General features: G+C 34.0%; 1 protein-coding gene across 1 annotated transcript; it reads left to right on the top strand.

Moving 5' to 3' along the window:
* The first annotated feature begins 5,986 nt into the window (after positions 1–5,986).
* Positions 5,987–13,129, top strand: LOC131943176 (uncharacterized). Its single transcript, XM_059303189.1, has 9 exons — positions 5,987–6,085; positions 6,714–6,957; positions 7,629–7,714; positions 8,029–8,088; positions 9,527–9,635; positions 9,965–10,028; positions 10,490–10,588; positions 10,967–11,406; positions 11,780–13,129. The coding sequence occupies exons 2-9, from the start codon at positions 6,851–6,853 to the stop codon at positions 11,943–11,945; spliced, it is 1,131 nt and encodes a 376-aa protein (XP_059159172.1). The 5' UTR covers positions 5,987–6,085; positions 6,714–6,850; the 3' UTR covers positions 11,946–13,129.
* Positions 13,130–14,989: the final 1,860 nt, after the last annotated feature.

Here is a 14,989-nt window from a genome sequence, read left to right as displayed (position 1 = left end):
AACAGAAAACTACATATCCCTGTTTAGTATTTAATACAATCTGCTTCTTGTATAAAATGCTTTTAAAGTCGTACTTTTAAATGATGTATTTTTATAAACCCTAAAAACTTACTTGATTGAAAACTCCGCAGGAACCGCCAGGGAGAGCAACCGGCTCTAAATCGCCAGACATGAGTGGTGTCGGTAAAAATGTAACCCCAGCAGCCTTTCAAGATGTTGACGTTGACCGCTACACTTACGTCATGCTCGACGAGGAGTTCTACAGTCGAGGGGAACCGCCTGTGACGTCAGCGTCTGAAGCAGGCTCATGTCTGCTGACCAGACGAGAAAATACGTCACAACAGCGGATGTTCATACCACCAACAGCACATCTGCAATCTCTGAATACTGACACATCACGTGACTTGCAAATAGCCAACTGTCATCCAGCAACCAAATCCTCGTCTGATGCAGACTTCAGAAACCAATACAGGAACTTGAATGTACATCCATCTGTCGTGAGAGACGTTACGCCGCCAAGGTAAAGGTCACATACTCGCAAGGTTAAATATAATCTAAAGCCATCTAAATGTTTAGCAAGCTAAATTAGGCTCCTAGTCATAGACGTAATTGCTTGGTTAGACACTCAAGGGAATTTGATAGGTGAGTGGGTTGGGTTGGGGGTGTCAGGGCTAAACCAAAAATATCCATTCCATGTTTTTATTTTTTTTATTTTTTATTATGTAATATCTGGCGAATGTTCATTTTTACATCCAAAGTAACCCACACTTGCCACCAGCAGACAACAGCACAGTCTACAACAGCCTGCACTCCTTAGATGGGACGTACACACACCTGAAGCACGTGAACCCACCTGATAGGGTCATTGATAATGTTTACGATGGGTAGGGTCATGTGACTTGGGTCAGGAGAGGGTCATTGATAATATTTACGATGGGTAGAGTCATGTGACTTGGGTCAGGAGAGGGTCATTGATAATGTTTACGATGGGTAGGGTCACGTGACTTGGGTCAGGAGAGGGTCATTGATAATGTTTACGATGGGTAGGGTCACGTGACTTGGGTCAGGAGAGGGTCATTGATAATGTTTACGATGGGTAGGGTCATGTGACTGGGGTCAGGAGAGGGTCATTGATAATGTTTACGATGGGTAGAGTCACGTGACTTGGGTTAGGAGAGGTTCATTGATAATGTTTACGATGGGTAGAGTCATGTGACTTGGGTCAGGAGAGGGTCATTGATAATGTTTACGATGGGTAGAGTCATGTGACTTGGGTCAGGAGAGGGTCATTGATAATGTTTACGATGGGTAGTCACGGCGGCTTAATTGAGGACGATGTGAACGATGTTTAAATAAAATATTGATTTAGATGATTTACCTTTATCTAGCAAGCTTCATGACTACTTGTTTGTTTTATTCATATGTTATACTTTGTTGTAGAACGTTTTCCATACATAGAAGTTCATACATCTGTTGCCCTGAGTTACAGTATGACATCATATGATCATATGTGGTGAAAATATTGGCTTACAACCATTGGCTATTTAGTAAATATGTATCTTATTTAACGAAATATCTATCCGAGACAAACTTGACAAAACAACAAAGTGAAATAATTTCAAGTTTGTTTCTCTTTGACCTAAATTTAAAAAAAAAATGTAAGCTTCAATTTTAATTTTTCAAAGCGAAATAGCCCTAGCAAAAGTGTTTAAAGAATAAATCAGTAGTTTTATATCTTAGGTTCAGGAAAAATAATTCCATGCATATTTATATATATATATATAAAGATAATCTGAATTTACCTGAGAGGAATTAAAAAAAAAAGTATCTTTAATGTGTTATTAAAGTAACTCAAAATAGCCAAGGGAGGTGACAATGACAAAACTTCCGATGAAATTATTTCATGTTTGCCTCCCTTGGACCGTGATGCTTCAATTTTCAAGTTCGAAACACTATAGAAAAAAGAATAAAAAATAATTACATAACTGCTTATCAAAAGCTCAGTAATTTCGTGACGATTTAAAGAAAAAAGTTAAATTACTATCACAATCATTGAGTAGCCTATAATAATGTTTTATTAATTTGCATGTTTCCTAAAAATATAATCTTTTTTGCTAGACTTTTCAAAATAATCAAAATAATCTGAATTTAATCGTGGGCTATTAATTAAATATGTATATTTGATACTGACTCAAAATATCTAAGCGAGACAATCCCGTATAAACTACAAAATAAAATAAAAGAATTGTTTCCCTTTGACCAAATATTTTAGTGTAACTATGTTGAAAGGCTTTTTTTATTTGACACACTCAAGTAGGCATATATAAGTAAAAATTTCAGTATTTTCAATAGTATATTTTTTATCAACATTCCATTGTTCGACTGATCATAAATTAGACACTGTAGCAGATCTTGGATAACAATGCGAAAATATTGAATTTTTAATTAATTTTAACTTAATTTTAAAGTTACTATATTCAGATAAAAGGGGAGATAACGAAAACAAAAACACCAAAAAACTATGGATTGCTTAGTCAGAGGACATTCGAGGGTGACTCTTTTCTGTTCACGGTTTGCTGATTTCGTGCCCTATCAGCAACCACCAACTAATTAGGAGTAGATACCTCAATGACTAAAATTAGGAGACAGTTAATAGTACACTAATTTTCATTGCCCATAAAACTTTAAATCTAGATGATGCATATCATAAAAAATTGAATTTTTGTAAATAATCATCTCGTATTTGTCATCTTGAAGATTTGAATTAACATTCTCTATTTTAAAATGAGAATTAGTTTAAGAATTATAATTTTTTGTATTATCTAGGAGCAGTCATATTTATTGTTGATCTCTAAGTCCCATTGCTTTTAGAAATTATTTTTTTTTTGCAGCTCAATTTAAGAAAAAAAATTAAGTACATGAGAATTTGATTTCTAATTTTTAGACCATTTAGATTTATTACCCCCCATCACCACGCCCCCAAATATTTGATTTAAAATACACAATTTACTTCTTGCAATAATACGTAACAATTTACAAATTATTTGGTCATCAATACGGGAAAAAAAAATTCAGATTTTACCATATATGTTTAAAAATAATTACATGTAGGCCTATATCAATTTTATGCTTTTGGTCTTAGTTTTAAAGAAATCAACAACACGCAAGTTTCTTTACAACGCGCGGAGATTTTATAGCTCAAAAACTGCATCCTGGTCAGGTAATTTACACTAAATACAACAAACATTGACTTGCATTCAGAAAGTTAAAATGAGTGCGTAATTCACCATCAACGCCGAGATGTACAATGCTCACAATTCTTAACGCATGTAAAATCCGTTTATATATATATATATATATATATATATATATATATATATATATATATATATATATATATATATCTAAGAAAGAGAAAGGAAAGCATTTATTAATATAAGAACTTGAGTAATTGATAAACAAACTATTTAAGATGGCTTTACTAATTATTTGACAAGACACAGGTAAACGTCATATAGACCAGCTCATTAAGAAATACTATGTATTTATTTATTTGTTATATTGATTAATATAAAGCCAATCAAGCCTTGTATAAAAATGGATATAGGCACGGTTTATAAACTGCAAAGTTATATTTGTTATATTGATAAATGTACAGCCAATCAAGCTATATATTAAAATGGATATAGGCATGCTTTATAAACTGCAAAGTATTTACTTTTTCCTACCTGACTAATGCACATTGATGAGTACTTGATGAAAATACATCTCAAGTGATATTAATAATAAATGTTTAATTGACAATTAAACATGGCGCTGATTTAGTATGTAGCGATTATAATATTTTGTCATGATTCACACCTAACACCGGATAGTATCATTAACATATATCGTTGCATAGATTTAATGAGTAGGCTAACAGTTATACACTGTAATACTTGAACAACCTCCCCCCCTCCTCTACGGCTGTCATGAACACATTCAACTGAGAGTCAACCCCCCCCCCCTCCCACCACCACCACCATAAGGATGTCATGAACACAGAACACATTCATCACAGAGACTCATGGCCGATATCTTACACAAGGATTTTATTTCACATTGGACGTCATATCATGGCCGGTCAACTTTGTTTAATTCTTATCCTTTTCACTGGTAGGATGGCGTTATTTAACTGTTATGTAGCATGATATTCAACTTTATTCAAGTTTTAAAGCTGTATTTACTATTTTATTTAGTATTTTACTATTTTTAAATTCTTTAACTTGTCATTTTTTATAGCTCTTTATAGAAATGTTATTAAAGAAACTACCTTTTATTTTTTAAACTGCAATTCATGTATTTTGCCATTACAATTTTCGGCCCTTAGAAGTTTGAAATAACTTTGAACGAAATCAATTCTTAAAAAAGCGGCGGCGTTTGTGTATGTATGTGGCGGGGGGGGGGGGGGGGTGAGTCCAAACCATATTGTTATAGAATTCAAGCAAGACAAGCAGCCGCTGAGCGTGTCAATAACAATGAAGGCACGTTCTTAGCTGACCGCCTAATGTGTTTGTGTTAATCTACTGGGTCAAGCAGTCTCAAGAGCTGTGTACAATTGTGACAAGTTTACACTGAGCGTCCTGCTTGCTTTAATGTACTAGCAAATACATTTGGTTCCCCGTGTCGTCTGTAGACCAACGAGCTTTCTGTAGAAAAGTTTAGTCTACAGCGAGAACATTGTTTAGTAACATTCTCAAACTGGATGAAATATAGTTAACTAGTTAACTGCAATCCACATGCATCAAAATACAGACAAATAATACGGCTCGTAGTTTTTAACAAACAAAATATTCAGCCTGTTATAAATAATATATAATATTATGTACACACACATATATAATATATATATATATATATATATATATATATATATATATATATATATATATATATATATATATATATATATATATATATATATATATATATATATCATAATCCCTAGTTATCATCAACCCATTCTGATGTAGATGATTACACTACACTAATCTCATTTTATGGATCAACGTTTTGATCATCTAACTTTCTTCTGAACTAAATTAAATATTTCAATACGAAAAACGCACACAAACAGTTTTTAACAGCATACAATATAAAATACGAAAAAGGAGACAATAAAAAAAAATAATGGTAAATATCAATCAGACAAAAATAGTTAACTATAATTATTTACGGATTATCACTGTACAGTAGGATTATAGTCAGTTAATGCAATCATACAAACTTAAGTGTTTGAAAAACAAATGTATTTGTTAGCTGATTAACACCTTATAAATATTGCATGGATAAAATAAAAATAAACTATATTTTATGCTAAACTTGTGATTGTTCTTTTCATGATTCTACAGATGTTATACACCAAACATCGTCCGAATTACAATCACACACTGTGACTTTAAATTGTTCACCAACATGTCGGGCTACATCGGACGTACCCATCCATTGTTTTCAAGGGAAAGGTGTCTACATAGCTGATGTTGTGCTACTCAGTCAAGTAAGGATACATAGAATAAAAAAGATATAGTAATAAAAGCTGTGTTATTGTTATCTATGTATACATGAAATGTTTTTAATATAAATAGCTACATTTGTTTGGGTTTGAAACTCTTTCGGTCTCTGTATGCATATATATATATATATATATATATATATATATATATATATATATATATATATATATATATATATAAATATAATATATATATATATATATATATATATATATATATATATATATATATATATATATATATATATAATTTCGTGATCTATAAATGATATATATAAGCAAATGTGACACACATTGATTTTTTGTTTTTAAATGTGTAAAATAAAATCTTCACGTTAAAGATTATGAGTAAAATCTTCCGTTATTCATAGAGCACTAACAAAACAACAGAAAAAACACTACAAACTACAATCAGCAGGATGTGCAATACAAAAGCCGAATGTGAAAGGGATGAAATAGTAAATAAGTCGTCAACAATTCTCTCTCACTACGGCTTGACTAATGTCACTATAACATATCAGTGCAAACCATTCTGTGAGTATTTATTATTTCTTAAACATGATATAATGGAGCGATTTAAAAATTTTAAAAACTTTAACATAAATGTACTAAAACTGCGTTGGATGTATTGCATGAATTAGGGTTAATGAAGCCATGAAATATGTTAACCGAAATATATTTCACGTTATTTTCTCTATGGACCATGACGGTCTATTGAAGTAGAGTTCACCTGTATCTGTGAAGTCTTCATATGAAGGGATAGTGTAGTCAGCACTATACCAAGCTTCTTTTACTTTCTCCTAACATGAGTTCGGGTCCCATGAGAGCTGGGTGGACTCGTGGACACTCTACAGGTTGCAACCCGCAATTGAACTCAAGACTTTATGGTTAGCAGTCTAACTCTCTACTACTAGGCCAGGCCGTCCCAATTGTTTCAATATGTAACATCAGATATCTTTTGACAAATATATGCTCATCCCGGAAAACATACAAAGGAATCAATTACTTTGATGTTTTGAGTACTTATTTGCGCGAAAGTAAACATTGCAGCACTGTAAACAGTAAAAATCGTTAAATTAATTCAACACTTAAAATATATACTAATATATGTTTTTAATAAACGTAAATTGAAATAATTTGTACACACCAACCTTTCTTCCAGATGATGGTGTTATAACTTTGACGGATGTTGTTACAAAAAACGTCACTTATTTAAAGGAACCGACATACATCGTGGCTAGACCTACACAGAAAGTGGTGACCAAATGCCACATAAAGTCAGTTGAAACCAATAAAAATATGACGATAAACCGTCTTCATCTGCAGTTCAATGAGTCTGCTCTGTCAGAAAATGACACGATCAAATTTGTAGCGTGTAATAAGACGTGGGAATATAATTCCTTCAAGTAAGAGGCACGCTGATAAGTCTGTTTACGTTTACAAAAAATGTTTTTTTTTTGTTTTCTGTTTACAAAGCATGTTTGTGTGTTTTTCTGCCTACAAAACTTGTTTGTGTGTTTTTCTGTTTACAAAACTTGTTTGTGTGTTTTTTGTTTACAAAATATGTTTGTGTGAATGTTTTTATGTTTAGAAAACATGTTTGATTGAGTGTTTTTCTATTTATAAAACATCTTTGAATGAGTTTTTAATTAAATGTAAAAAAAGAGGTGTGTGTGTGAGTTATTTAATGTTTACTAAACATGTTCGAATATTTCGTTTTATTTTATAAAACAAGTTTGCCATGAGAAGGGCTGATTTTAAAGTTGCATAAGCGAAACCAATTGTCATAAAAGGTCTAGGGATATTTGAATACTTCAAATAGTTTTGATCGAAAGATTAAAAAAAAAAATGTTTCTTTATTTAAAGTAAACGTTCAGAAAGCATTTGGCCGATTATTGATACATGCAATGATGTAAAAGAATGCGAGAATGTATAGTTCACTCACCAATAGGGCTGGTAAGTAGGTCACCAACAAGTTCTACGGCTCAATAAAACCTGCATGAGCCATAGAACTGGTTGGTGACCTACTTACCAGCCCAATTGACAGTTAAAACGATGTAAACCAAAACCGTTTCAGCCGCACCCTGCCACGTAAGCTGACGTGCCCGAGGCTTGAGATGGAGGTGCGGCTAACCCTGGGGGTGTTCTGGTTGGAGATTGACGGTAAATCTTTGAGTCACGTGTTAGGGTTCTTTAATATACACGGCTTCAATAAGATGTTGGGCCTACTTGTGAAGTGATGTGAATGATAGAATATATTGCCACTATATACGTTTTTTGTTATATACGAATCAATAATTACAAATATTATATATATATATATATATATATATATAATATATATATATATATATATATATATATATATATATATATATATATATATATATATATATATATATATATATATATATATATAGTTTATTATATAAACTAATATTTGTTTATAATTCATGGTTCCTTTACGCAATCAACAGCAAAGGGACATTTTCAAATTAACTGCATTTTGTATCAACAAGACACAGAAGCAGACAGACGTATGTATCTAACTTTATAAACACATATTGCCATCTAGTAGACAGACGTATGCATCTAAGTTTGTATACAATTATAAATGAGATATTGAGATCTAGCAGGCAGACGTAATTATCTTTGTACACAATTATGATGACACTAGGCATGCTGCCCAGCTTCGCTTAGGCTTTCGAAAACATTGAGAATTTGAATGCTTAATTAATTCGCCCGAGGGTCGGTCTACGACCTCAAGAGTTATGAAGAGGTTCCTCCGTGGACATTTTTTTTCGATTTATAGCTCATATAAGGTACCGGTCAGTCGAGGTCAGTTTTGACCCCCTCATCGTAGACTTTTCGGCCAACCGGCCCCCGTGTTCTGTCGCCCCAAGGCAAGATCCTGCCAAATTTGAAGCGTCTGCGGCGCCGGGAAGTGCCCTATCGGACACCCGACAATCTAGATCTAGATCTAGATTCCTAAAAGAATTTTTTTTTAAGTTTAGCCCGAGCATAATTTAAAAAAAAATACATTAACCAAGTTGACTTGGTGTGTCTCGAACCCGCACCACCTGCGTGGTTTAATGTACACTAACATCTCCGCTATTAAGGCACCTTATAATGTACGGAGAATGAAACACGTATTTTAAAATCTTAACTCTTAACTTACGCGTATATGCCTATTCTTTCAAATTAATTTTTTTATCCCAAATTAGCCAGTTCCAAACAAAGATTTTGTATAAAATAAATAAGTCTTGAAATAGTTTAGTCCTAATATAGAAATTTATTTTTGGAATTGATTTTAGAGAAGTTAGAGTCTAAATCTAGATCTTAGCGTCTACGTCTAGATCTAGTTATTGCGTAGATTTAGATTTAGATTTAGTCTAGATCTAGAATCTCTAGATCTAGAATCCAAATACATAAAATAAATTTTATGAGTTTAGGCCGGAAAAATTGTATTGTATACATTTCATAGTGTACGTAGATCTAAATCAAATTTGAATGAAATAGTTCATTTCTTTTCATTCTAAACACGGCAGATGACGTCATTAGTTAATGTATAAGTAATAGTGACGTCACAGTTTTATGCGTTCTTTTTCACATATATTAATGCTTTTCCGGTTGCATAAATAATACTGTTTCTCTACATTCGAATACGCCTTTAATTTTTATTTTTCTTCTTTAAATAAAATTGTGGTTATACATTTAAAACATCTAACATATTATTTTCAACAAAAGTCCGTAAAAAGTTCTCGATATATCGCTGCCGATTCTGACGTGATGTCCGGCGAAATTTTTTTGCGGACAGACAGAGAGAGAGAGAGAGAGAGAGAGAGAGAGATGTGCGAACGTGGGGATTTATATATTAGGATATTACATATGTATGGAAACCGAGTTTAAATACGTAATATGCATACATATATATGTTATTTTGTTCTACCAACTACACGTTTGTATATTTCGCAGACACTGAAGAACAAGTTAATAGAGATCTAATTTTAGTCCTGGTGGGCGTGGTCGCTGCCGTGATAATTTCTCTAGTCCTTGGGCTCTGTGGGGTCTACGTTTACCGACTGTAAGTAGGATAGTTAATACTTTTGTTTGTTGGTTAAGCGCTTTTTACATAAACCACAAACAACATTTCTTAGTTCATTTTCTTAGTGTTTTTTATGCAAGGCATGATTAACTTTGTGAAATATAAAAAGTTTATTTTAATGCTGCGACTGTTTATTTCTCATTATTGTGCGGGTAAGCACATGGTTGCTAATATGAAAGTCCCGAGTTCAAACTCATAGTAATATGTAATCCATCTGTAATTTAATGGCATTATTACAATTACTTATTTTTTTCAATAATCGTTTTACAAGAGAATGAAACAATGTATATAAGTGGCTCCCTATTCAGTTATATGCCCTCAACACTGTCATTAAAAAATTTCACGCTGAGGCTAATTGATTCCAAGCAACTTGTTAGCCACTAGACAATCCCACTTATACCACGTGACATCCTAGTCATACCACGTGTCACCCTACTCTACACACGGACGTGAAATATCCACTACAATGTTACAAACAGCGCGTTATTTTAAAACACAGTCACACACTTAGGCACGTTTTGAAGTGTTTCATAACAGGCTATTGTTTGAGATTATTTCATAAACTATGAGGACAGAGAAAAGCTGAAATATCACAAACAGAATGTCACTTATCATTAACTAAAGGCCCATATAAAAAAAATTAAGCTGAGAAGGGCTCTAAAATTTTATCATAACCTGGAAATCAAAATAATATCGAAAATTGTATTGTGGGAATGGGATTTAGGCCATGTGAAGTAAAGTCAAAATATACCTAAATAGTAAATATACATTGGATGGATAATCTTGAGGATAGTAAAAGTCAAATAAATAGATATATTTATTGTTTAAAAAAGACGAAATATTTTTTTAGGAAATTTCAGAAAACGGACAGACCCACGCCCACACGCACAGAGGACAGCCACAGTGTTGGTCAAGCTCAACCTTTTAACAATGTGAGTTGGCGCGTGTTTCTATTTTACGTTTGAATATAACAGCTACAATTGTTATCCCATTATATCCATTGTATCCGTTATATCACCATTATATCCGTTGTAACTCCTTTATATCTCAATTATTTTATAGTCTAGAACACTCATTGTTCCTCAAGATATTCTCACGTTCTAAATGTTGAATAAACTTTTCTATTAAATTTGTGTATTAACCTCAAAATATATTTATAGCTTTTTAATTAATAATCCATCCTTTTGAAAATAGCCAACTAAACCAAATAATGTATCTTTATTTTTAAAATAAAATGTTTTAAATTAAAAATTGTTTGATATAATTTAATCCTGTTATTGTTTTGTTCAATCGAATTTAAAATCCCGCAGGAATCATCACCCTGTGTTGACACGTCGACAGGGACACAACCCATCTCTCCATCGGCTGACTGTTATTCTTTAGCGACACTAGCCGTGACAGCCAATCACGATACAGATCCAAACCTCACCAGTGTAAAGCTCATCGATGATTGTTATAGCACCTGCTCGGTGGTGACGTCACAGTCGGATCACGACTCGCACCTGTCGTCCAGACCAGACGCTACGTCACTACCTCGACACTCACACACACCTGTGGCTGACCAGCAGGTGGTGACCTCCAAACACGACGCCGCGTCAAAACAATGTATAGACAGTGTACCGCGTGATCTGCAGACCGTAGAGTATCACCGGAAGTACCAGTCAAGTGATGACGTGTATTCCAACAACCAATCAGAGGGGGATTGCTCACGTTTCTCCGCCGCGCTTCAGAAATGGAACTCACAGTCAAGGTAAAGGTCACTTGTTCAAACGAGCACGCAGAAGTTTCGTGTAAATGTATGAGTGCAACAAAGTGGTCAAATAGTAGAAATCCGAGTTCAGATCCTGGGTTCGAGTCCGTACTAGGTCACCGAGTCCACCCATCTCTAATGAGCACCTGACTCACGTTAACGAAAGTAAAGGCAATTGGGCATAGTGCTGATTACATTATCCCTTCATATTCCTAGTTAAAAGAAAAAGGTGAACTCTACTTCAGGTTTGAAAGGGTATTTGACTTAACTACTGACAGTAGCCTTTAGCCTCAAGGGGAATTAATCATGTAAATTAACTAAGGCTTTTGTTTTTGAAGATGCATCTTAGCTAAACCGATTTTTACCTCCCCAGAACATCTAATCAACTAGCTTTAGACGACAGCAACACGACACCACACCAACCACCACTAGCCAACAGCACAGTCTACAACAGCCTGAACTCTTTAGATGGGACGTACACACACCTGAAGCACGTGAACCCACCTGAGAGGGTCATTGATAATGTTTACGATGGGTAGGGTCATGTGACTTGGGTCAGGAGAGGGTCATTGATAATGTTTACGATGGGTAGAGTCATGTGACTTGGGTCAGGAGAGGGTCATTGATAATGTTTACGATGGGTAGGGTCATGTGACTTGGGTCAGGAGAGGGTCATTGATAATGTTTACGATGGGTAGAGTCACGTGACTTGGGTCAGGAGAGGGTCATTGATAATGTTTACGATGGGTAGTGTCATGTGACTTGGGTCAGGAGAGGGTCATTGATAATGTTTACGATGGGTAGAGTCATGTGACTTGGGTCAGGAGAGGGTCATTGATAATGTTTACGATGGGTAGTGTCATGTGACTTGGGTCAGGAGAGGGTCATTGATAATGTTTACGATGGGTAGAGTCATGTGACTTGGGTCAGGAGAGGGTCATTGATAATGTTTACGATGGGTAGTGTCATGTGACTTGGGTCAGGAGAGGGTCATTGATAATGTTTACAATGGGTAGAGTCATGTGACTTGGGTCAGGAGAGGGTCATTGATAATGTTTACGATGGGTAGGGTCATGTGACTTGGGTCAGGAGAGGGTCATTGATAATGTTTACGATGGGTAGAGTCACGTGACTTGGGTCAGGAGAGGGTCATTGATAATGTTTACGATGGGTAGTAATAAGTCGATGTAAATATTTTCAATTGTTGCCATGGTTACGTCTTTCGATTGTCTTGTTGTTATATAGATTCATTTATAATCCAATATGCAATATTTGTTTTTAAAATGATTTTGGACAATTGATTTGTCCAAGTTATGATCCTTTTAATAGCTTTCACACGATACATAGTCGGTTAGTGTTGGAGAAATAGTAGTGTTAAAGAAATAGTAAAATACATTTAAAAAAACTTGTGTTGAAAAGGCGTGTTATTTAGTCATGAATGGACTTCATGTTGAATAGATGTGTGATGTAGTGCCAGAACATTCTGTTTTGGATTAAATGTAATACCACATCACAATTCAAGAAAAAAAAAATAAACAGGGAGTGATCTCCCCTAAACTTTCTCGAATATTCTTATATAAAACAACAGGGGATGGGAACTCGGGCTATGGACATGATTTTTAATCCATTTTAAATACTTTAAGTTTTAAAAATAGAATAAAATCTCGTAGACAAAAGAATTGCACACCAAGTGAACGTCAAATTAAAAAAAAGTGTAAAATAGTGCGCAATATTATTAGTACTTTAAAAATTTACATTAGTTTTTTGAGAAATCAGAAGTAGCGTAAATTACTACTTCCGGTCAACGGATATTACTCAAAATTTAACAGAAGGTAGAGAATTAGATCTTTTACTAACATGTGAAATTTCATTTATCTATCTGAAATAGTACACAAGTTATAGGCTTTTGAAAAAATTCAAAGTAGAAAAAGTACCACTTCCGGTTATCGGAGATCGCTCAAAAGTTGATACGGATCTACGATTTTGATAAAATACTTATATATGAAATATTTCATCAACCTAGCTGTAACGGTACTCAAGTAATCGTGTTTACACACAGACACACACACAGACAGACACAGACATACGGACAGAATTGCAAAGTCCAGTTTTTCAGACTGGATTACGCATAAACCCTCTTAATTTTGATAAATCTGGATTGATAAATTCTGCCCGATTAAAACGTCCTCTATACTTCGGATGTGATGAAGGACTGAGGTGTAATACAGTGAAAATTGTTAAAATTTCAAGTGATTTTTGTGCACGATTACAATACTTTCTCTATTCTTCGTATATACTAGAAAGTAAAAAGATGCTTTACAATATTAATGATCCTAATTCATGCCATCAAAACTATGTGAAGCTTGAAATGTGTCATACGACATGTTCGACTTCTTTGATTTATGTTTTCAATAAAACTGGTTAGGATTTTGTATCAGATTGTTAAAATTTTGTGTTTCAATGTACATATATTGTTACTAATTTCATTGGCTGTTAATGTTATAGTTTTTACCAAACCATGTTAAGTAATTATGGACCTTCAGCAACGTTGGATAATTTCTGAGTTTGGCTTGTGAACTGGCTAAGCACATATTAACAAAGTGTGGTAAACTCCAGTCGGGTCGTTAGTAGTATAAATACTGAAGTCTATTGTATACAACTTGTGCTATTAATTACAATTTAAAAAGTTAACATGTTAATTAGTCAAGTTATCTGTTTATTTGATTTATTTTAATATTTCAAAAATGCATAATATATATAATAAATATTTAAATGTATAGGACTTTATTCAGTGTTTAATTTTTCGAGTGGGATGGCGTGGTCGAGTGGTTACTACCCTGAAGTCTGAGGGTTCAATTTGAAAGCTTAAGTCCCATAACTGATGAGTACCCGAATCGGGTAAGTAAAGACATCTGGGTATAGTACTGACGACACAATGCATTGAAAGGCCGATGTCTCACATGAATTACATCCCAAACATCGAGAACTTATTTTATTATTCGTTAGTCTACTAGCTGGTAAGTTATTTGGTAAACAGATATATTCTTTCATCGATCGCCAGCAGGAGTCAACGACATTGCATTTGAACGAAACTTTATTTCAATGGTATTGCTAAATGGTTGGTTATGAGTTAAATGTGTATCACACAAAGGTTAAATAAACAACAATCTTTTAAAGTGTTTTCAATCAGTAGAAACCGTGGCGGAAAAACTACTGTATTCCACAAACAATAGATAAGGGTAAACTTAGTTTCGAAATCTCAGAAAAGTAAGTCATTTCCGCAACCTTAATTCACAACTCCCCCCCCCCCCTTCCCACCCTAAAAAAATGGACTTTCGTGCTTTCTGTTGCTAATTATTGAAGTGTTGTCGTGTGATGTCTTTAATCAAGACTTCTAATGTTATTTAAATCTGTGTATTGTAAGATAGCAACGTTAAGTGGGCGTTTCCTAAGGATATGTCACACAGATCAGAGGTTAAAAGTACTCACGCAAGTAGGGTAAACATGGCTAACATATAATGTTATAGCTCTAAAGTGTTCGTGTACATAATATACTCAACCTCCTAACCTATCTTAAAAGTGG

Source organism: Physella acuta, unplaced genomic scaffold, assembly GCF_028476545.2.
Source record: "Physella acuta isolate Inbredline_101_S28 unplaced genomic scaffold, ASM2847654v3 ptg000445l, whole genome shotgun sequence".
NCBI lineage: Eukaryota > Metazoa > Mollusca > Gastropoda > Physidae > Physella > Physella acuta.
This window is presented reverse-complemented; position numbering and strand designations above follow the sequence as displayed.

Excerpts from the sequence above, each read along its gene's own strand:
- LOC131943176 (XM_059303189.1), top strand. The coding sequence starts at position 6,851 with ATGACGATAAACCGTCTTCATCTGCAGTTCAATGAGTCTGCTCTGTCA. Across the intron at positions 6,958-7,628 it reads TGGGAATATAATTCCTTCAA|CCGCACCCTGCCACGTAAGC; the intron begins GTAAGAGGCACG and ends AAACCGTTTCAG. Across the intron at positions 9,636-9,964 it reads GGGGTCTACGTTTACCGACT|TTATATGCCCTCAACACTGT; the intron begins GTAAGTAGGATA and ends CTCCCTATTCAG.